We start from the raw sequence: 7,073 nt of genomic DNA, 5'->3' as shown, positions 1-7,073 counted from the left end.
TTTATTACCAGGAAATATGTCATGTACTGTTTACATTCTGTTTGCACATGCATAATTGCATGATGACTGTTGACTGCTGCACATGCTGCTCCCATGCAGCATACATTATATTCTTATATTTTTTTTCCTACTATATTGCTGCATCTGTGCTGCTTAAAGTGTCTTAGATTTTGTGTTATTTATATTTCATTTGTATTTTGTGGCATTCATGTGGACAGCAAAGTAAGAATTTCATTGTACAGGGAAACACGTTTCCTAACTGTGCATATGACAAAATAAACACTTTGAACTTTTGAACTTTGAATTAATTCATGTGTCATTGTGAGGAAAGTTGCTATGAGAGGGGTTTGATGAGAGAGAGAGTTGCTGAGCTGAGGAGGTCAAATAGACACACAAAAGTGGCACAAAATAACAGAAACAGGTCATTAGCCATGGTAATAAATATTCTGCATATCCTGATCAGTCATTCTACAGGCATTATTGCACTACTGCTGTCACTCACTTCAAGTGGTGAGTGGAGATGGTGCGATACACAATGTAAATGGCTATGCGCTCCTCGTTCTGGTGCACCAAGCAGCCTAATGGTCTCAGGCACTAGGAAAGGTTAGATCTATATAAAATGTGCTAATTCCAAATAGGATAAATAGATAACATTTTAAGCCATTTAGAGGTGGGGGTGTGGCTTCTTGATGCTACTTCCCGCGGTTATGCCAGTTAAGTGAAAAAAATAAGGATGTGTGTGAAGGTGTGTTTACCTTTGTAGTCTAGTATGTCCTCTGTAAATGCCAGCATGGAGGGAAACACACTGCTGATGCACACTCCCAACATGCATGTACCAATGAAGAGAAACACAGAGCTGGTGTAGAAGGCTAACAGCAGGCACTGCACCACTATGACTCCCACCTGAGAGCAACAGACAGAGAGTGAGGGAACAATCATGCACAAAAGTCTGTGCATTTGCAGTTCAATTTGCCAACACAAAAAGAAGAGCAAGAGAAGGTGTGTATATCTATCGGTCTTATGGAAGGAAACCCATCTAATTACAGGAAAAGAATTAAGTCCATACAGAGAGAGGCAATCATTTCTGACTGCACCTGAGGCAATATGCACCCAAAATGTCAGCGCATTAGTTGCTGATCTTTGGCATTTCTGTCTAAGACTCCCTCAGAGCCCTGCCCTCAAACAGACATACAGACCTTAAACTGGATGCACGTATTCCAAAATTGTGCAGCACCATTGTATGATTTTTTTCTAAGACTTTACACAGTGGCTTTGCGGTTCTATGCTTCCGCCAACCATTCAAATTCAGAGGTCTCGTCCTTTGTAGATAACATTATTCCACTGAAAAGATCGAGACTTTTTTTTTGCTTGTTGTGGGTCAAACAGTTCAACAATAAATTGAAACCCACTATAAAACTTATTCACGTTATTGCATTGTTTTCACATTTATAATTTTATATAATTTCATTGTAAAAATACTGTTTATAGTCGCTTTAAGATTTGAATTGTTTGCAGGTGCTCCAAATATTTTTTTTTTGGTGTTTTGTGTCTTTATTACAGAGTTCACACTTGACTAAAGACAAATCTGGAACTGTCACCTGGTTGCTCCACTATGGTTTAATTTTCAAGGTTTCATTTCATATTGGTTCGCTCAGTTGTAACTGAATTGTTGTATTAAATATATTGTTTTTTTATTAGGTGGTTAGGCAGAACCCTGACTTGCTCTAATGTCTTCCAGGAGCAGCGATAGTTTGCATGGTACTGTTAGCACTGTTGTGGCAGATTGTTGTAGCTGCTGGAACCCGTCAGACTTGTGTCTGTTTTATTATTTCTCACTGTACCTGGGCAGCCAAACAGTTTTACCTCTGGTTATTTTTAGAGTTATTTACTGTAACTAACATAATCAAAACCTGTTTATTTGGTATGAAATCTGAAACTACGGCACAGCAATTTGATCTCTGACATTTGACTGCAGTGATTGGTACTTAAATGTTTTTTAAACTGGTAAAGTGTGAAGTGTGTTTGGTATTGTTTATGTGACCTGCATTTATTTAAAAATGCCTTTAAAATCCATCCAGGGCTTAAGTAGCTAACAGGCTAGATAGGTAACAAACCAACCAGTAGCATGTTAATTTAAAATGAAAACCTGCTAGCTACCTAATGTCACCAGTCTTTACACTGTGAAAAATGCCAACTCATGTTAGCTAATGTTAGCTACCAAGCTATTCTTATCTTGTGTTATCTACAGGCTAGCAGTGACATTGTTAGCAGGAGTAAACATATGGATAGGCCTATATCAAAATACAAGTTGAATTTCAGGCCAGAACCCCCATGAAAATGCCTCAATTAACGAATTGTTTTGTGTGTAGGAAACAGCATCAGGCTAGAGAAGCAGAGCAGGTTGATGAGGGAACAGGTGCATCTTCAGTGGTTCAGGTGAGGCGCTAATTATAAATTATTGTAGTTTGGAATTATAGGGAGGCATCAATATTACAGTTATTCTCAGGATGATCAACCTTTATAAGTCAATGTATTTGGTCATGAGTTCATTCTGAAAATTTTTTTAATCAGAACAAGTTGGTTTCATAAGGTCTTATTCACTCATGTTTAAAACTGCTCTAAAAAATAAATGAGACCCAAATACAGATTCTAATATGTAGCCTAAATACTGTGTCCCTACCAATGTTAAGAGCAAACCTACGCCCTTGCGTTATATCTTTTAGGTAATCGTACAATCACAAGGTTTCTAATAACACTAACAATGCTAACTTACTGAAGCATACACATTCCACAAGCAAACAACAACAACAACAAAAAAAACAATCTCCCAGCCCATAATCAACATGATACTGTGTAGCTGATTAGATCAAAGTTCCTGAATGGCCAATTTGCAGGATGGTTCTGTCCGCCATTGTCACTGCTGAAGGGGTTCGTAAAAGTCCAAGTCATGGCAGAAACAGGGGGTTTTATACATTTTGGAACACTAATAATGCTGAATTAACTATTAATAGTTCACTTTTGCTATGGATGGACTAACAACTATCACTAAATTAGTTTGATATTAAAAAATTTGTTAAAACCTAATGTTTTTGAGGCAAGTTCTGTAGTGTTCCAAACCCTGCATGTTCTCGTAATTACAGTAAAATTATTAATACAGTAATTATGAGCATCAGATCTCAAGATCTTCTTTTTTCTCTGGTGAATGCAATGAAATTCCATAGTGCATGAGTTCTATTTCTTTTACTAACACTGACACACACACATACACAACTTTGTGGGAAACACAAAAAACCTGTTGAGTTCTATTCTCACAGTGTCATTAGATACTTCATCATCTTAGAGACCTTGTAGAACCTTATCATCCTAACAGACCACTTTGTTCTCAGAGTGCAGGTCTACATGTGGTTCCTAGAGTCCATAGAAGTAGAATGGGAGGCAGAGCCTTTAGCTATCAAGCTCCTCTCCTGCGGAACCAACTCCCAGTCTCAGTTCAGGAGGCGGACACTCTCTCTACCTTTAAGACCAGACTTAAGACTTTCCTTTCTGATAAAGCTCATAGTTAGCTTAATATAATATTGTTGTTTTCAATATAATCCTAGTAGGGCAGCGATGGAGGGCAGAAAGGTACTTAGTATGTTGTTATATGTCTTCCAATATTTCATGGCATCATAACTAATGTGGCTGAACAGGGATAAGACTGACAACCATCTTGGTAACTGCAACCAAACAGGGGGCCTGGGCTGTCCTGTTGCCACTGAGTATATTTAACTGTACCAGTGGTTTCTAGTCAACAGGATGGATAAGTTTGGGTTTGGCGTGCCATCCCTTAGTTATAGGCCTAGGCTGAGGATTATCCTATGATGTAGAGCTCCTCTCCTCTCCATTTTATTTTTATTTGCCACCATTACACATCACTAACTTTGTGTCTCCTCTCTCCCGTAGTGTGTCCTCTCTCTCTCTCCCTGTACTTTTCTGCAGGTAGCCCTGGCCCTGAAGCTCTACGTTTCTGATGAGCAGTCACCGGCCACATCAACCTGACCAGTTTTTGATTGTTTGTTGTGTCTTGTTGCTTTTCTTCTTTTCTCTCTCCTCCATCCACTAACCCCAACCGGTCGGAGGTTTCTTCTGTTAAAGGGAGTTTTTGCTCCCCACTGTCGCCAAGTGCTGCTCAAGATTTGGGATTTGTTGGGTTTTCCTCTATAATAATAGTAATAATAGTAAGGTCTAGACCTCACTTTGTAATGTGTCCTGAGACAACTTTTGTTGTGATTTGGCGCTATACAAATAAAACTGAACTAAATTGAATTAAACCCACTTTAGGTTGGATTTGTACTTAAAATGTGTGTTCATACCAGACTGAAGGTGAGCAGTCTCTGTGCTGTGTATCTGTAGGACAGGTAGATGGAAACCAGTCGTCCTACTGTGATGGAAGCCCAAAATACACTGTCCAGACAACTGGCGGTCTTATGTCCCATCAGCAGAGGAGAGGAAACTGCATAGGTGTAGACAAATCCAGCATAGGTGCCCTGTTGGACAAAAACAAAAAAAACAGCTGCATCTTAGCCCCCTACAGACACCTTTCAAGTCTAACATTGTGGACTCCCTCTCAGGCAAATCTGAGATTCCTGGGCAAGGTCTGCTGTACCTTTTGCTTATTTCTAAGCAGGTTTGTCAGGATTTATTTGTGATGAACACTGGAAATATTCTTGGACAGTGTAGGTCACATTAAATATACAAGTATGTGTATTGTGTCTATGTGTTTGAATTTGATTGAATTATGATGACTAAGAAGGAGCCTGATTTTTGATACAAACTGCAGTGAGCAGAGGTTACTGGATTTTTAATAACTTTACTGCTATGATAACTATCTTCTGCTTGTTTTTAGATTATTCTTGTCTCTTGCTCACTGCCTTCTCATCTATCACTCCATAGCCCCTCTTTAACTCTCCCACACCCACTGCACAACTCAGTTTGAAAACCCCTGGCACAAATTATAATGTTAGGTATTTCTGTGTATATATGTGATATGTTGTATTAGCAACAAGACTCACTATAATGCCATCAGTGATGAAGAGGATGGCCCCACCCAGGGCATGGAGGATGAAGAAAGTAGCAGAGCGACCCCGGAGTTTGGCAGTGTTACAGCAATCAAACACACTCCCATGACCTACATAGACAAAGTTACTCTTTGGTATTTTCATGTTTATTTCTTTTGTTTGCATTGGAACAACACAAAAAAGCCGAATGTGATCCATTCCACACAGAACTCCAAAAATGGACTGGACACCCTCAACTTAATATTTGGTAGCCCACCCTGTGGACAAAATAACTGAAATCAATCACTTCCTGTAACCATCAGTGAGTTTCTTCCACCTTTCTACTGGAACTTGGGACCACTCTTCTTCTGCCAACTGCTCCCGGTCTCAGATTTGAAGGGTTCCTTCTTCCAGCTGCTGTTTGAGATCTCTCCACAGCTGCTCTATGGGATTTAGATCTGGACTCATTGCTGGCCACTTCAGAACTCTTCAGCTCATTGTCTGGAACCATTTCTGCTTTTTGAAGTCTGCTTTGGGTCATTGTCACTGCTGTAAGACCCATGCTGTAAGACTCACTGCTGTAAGACCCATGACCTCTGACAGAGACCCAACTTTCTGACACTGGGCCCCACATTGTGCCCCAGAATTCATTGCTAGTCTTCAGATTTCATAATGCCATACACACAGTAAAGACATCCAGTGCCTGAAGCAGCAAAGCAACCCCAAAACAACAGTGGACCTCCACTGTGTTTGACTACATATTCTCTTCTTTTTCGCCTTATTTCATTTTCTGAAAACAGTAGAATGATGTACTTCACCAAAAAGCTCTATTTTAGTCTCATCTGTCCATAGGGCATTCTCCCAGAAGGACTGTGGCTTCCTAAGGTAAGTTTTGGCAAACTCCAGTCTGGCTTTTTTATGTCTCTGTGTCAGCAGTGGGTCTCCTACCATAGCGTCTCTTGTTATTCAGATAGTGACGGATAGTGTGAACCACTGACACTGTTGCACCCTGGTCCTGTAGGTCAGCTTGGATTTCTTTGGAAGTTGATCGAGGTTCTTTATCCACCATTCAAGCAATCCTGTGTTACAATCTGTCATCTGTTTTTCTCTTTCCTCCACGTCCATGGAGATTAACTACAGCTCCATGGGCTGTAAACTTCCTGACTGGTGTTGCACACAGTGGACACAGTAACAGCCAGATCTCTGGAGATGGACTTGTAGCCCTGAGATTGTCCAGGTTTTTCCACTATTGTGGTTCTCAGATCCTCAGACAGTTCTTTGCTCTTCTTTCTTTTCTCCATGCTCAGTGTGGTCCACAGGACACAAAGGTTGAGTCAACTTTTCTCCATTTTAACTGGTTGCAAGTGTGATTTCTATGTTGCCAGCACCTGTTGGTTACTACAGGTGAGTTTCATTATAAATTAAAGGAGCATCACATGCTGGATTATAACTATTTCTGATTATTTTGAAAAGGTGTCAATAATTCTGTCCAGTCCATTTTTGGATCTCTGTGTGGAATTTGTGAGTGCAGCAGTTTTCTGGGAGAAGTGGTGTGTTATCTGACAGAAATGCAGGGGTGCCAATGTTTTTGGCCATGACTGTATTTGAATAGTGTGGCCACAAACACACAAGTACATGCATCACCTTGGCCACTGTCCGCAGAAGGACTTGTGCTTTCCAGGAGAGGTGGGCTTTTCCCGAAGCAATGCAGCAATCTCTCACGGTACATCAGTGCAAGCACTGTTGCTGGTACAGGGAGCTGCCAGGACACGCACACAGACACAGAGACTACTGTCAATGTCAACTAAATTAAGAATCAGCACATTCTGTCAGCTGATTCAATTTGTAAACCTCCTCTCATAAAAGTAGAATCTGATTCAGTTCAAACAGAAAGACAGCTATATTTCTTCTTAGGTGCAAGCTTTGTGTTATGTCCATCCATCCATTTTCCTCCGCTTATCCGGGACCGGGTCGCGGGGGCAGCAGTCTAAGCAAAGATGCCCAGACTTCCCTCTCTCCAGACACTTCCTCCAGCTC

General features: G+C 40.6%; 1 protein-coding gene across 1 annotated transcript in view; it reads right to left on the bottom strand.

Annotated features, from left to right (window-relative positions):
- The window catches only part of mfsd4aa (major facilitator superfamily domain containing 4Aa), a 26,675-nt gene that overhangs the window by 14,221 nt on the left and 5,381 nt on the right, over nt 1-7,073 (bottom strand). Inside the window, exons 4-7 of the mRNA XM_020623000.1 lie at nt 6,681-6,795; nt 5,052-5,167; nt 4,353-4,526; nt 756-903 (exon numbers count right to left, since the gene is read on the bottom strand). Coding sequence (XP_020478656.1) covers nt 756-903; nt 4,353-4,526; nt 5,052-5,167; nt 6,681-6,795 — 553 coding nt within the window. The remainder of the gene's footprint in view (nt 1-755; nt 904-4,352; nt 4,527-5,051; nt 5,168-6,680; nt 6,796-7,073) is intronic.

The sequence above is a fragment of the Monopterus albus genome, unplaced genomic scaffold (assembly GCF_001952655.1).
Source record: "Monopterus albus unplaced genomic scaffold, M_albus_1.0 scaffold291.1, whole genome shotgun sequence".
Lineage (NCBI taxonomy): Eukaryota > Metazoa > Chordata > Actinopteri > Synbranchiformes > Synbranchidae > Monopterus > Monopterus albus.
The sequence above is the reverse complement of the archived record's forward strand: the minus strand, read 5'-3'. Positions and strand labels throughout refer to the sequence as shown.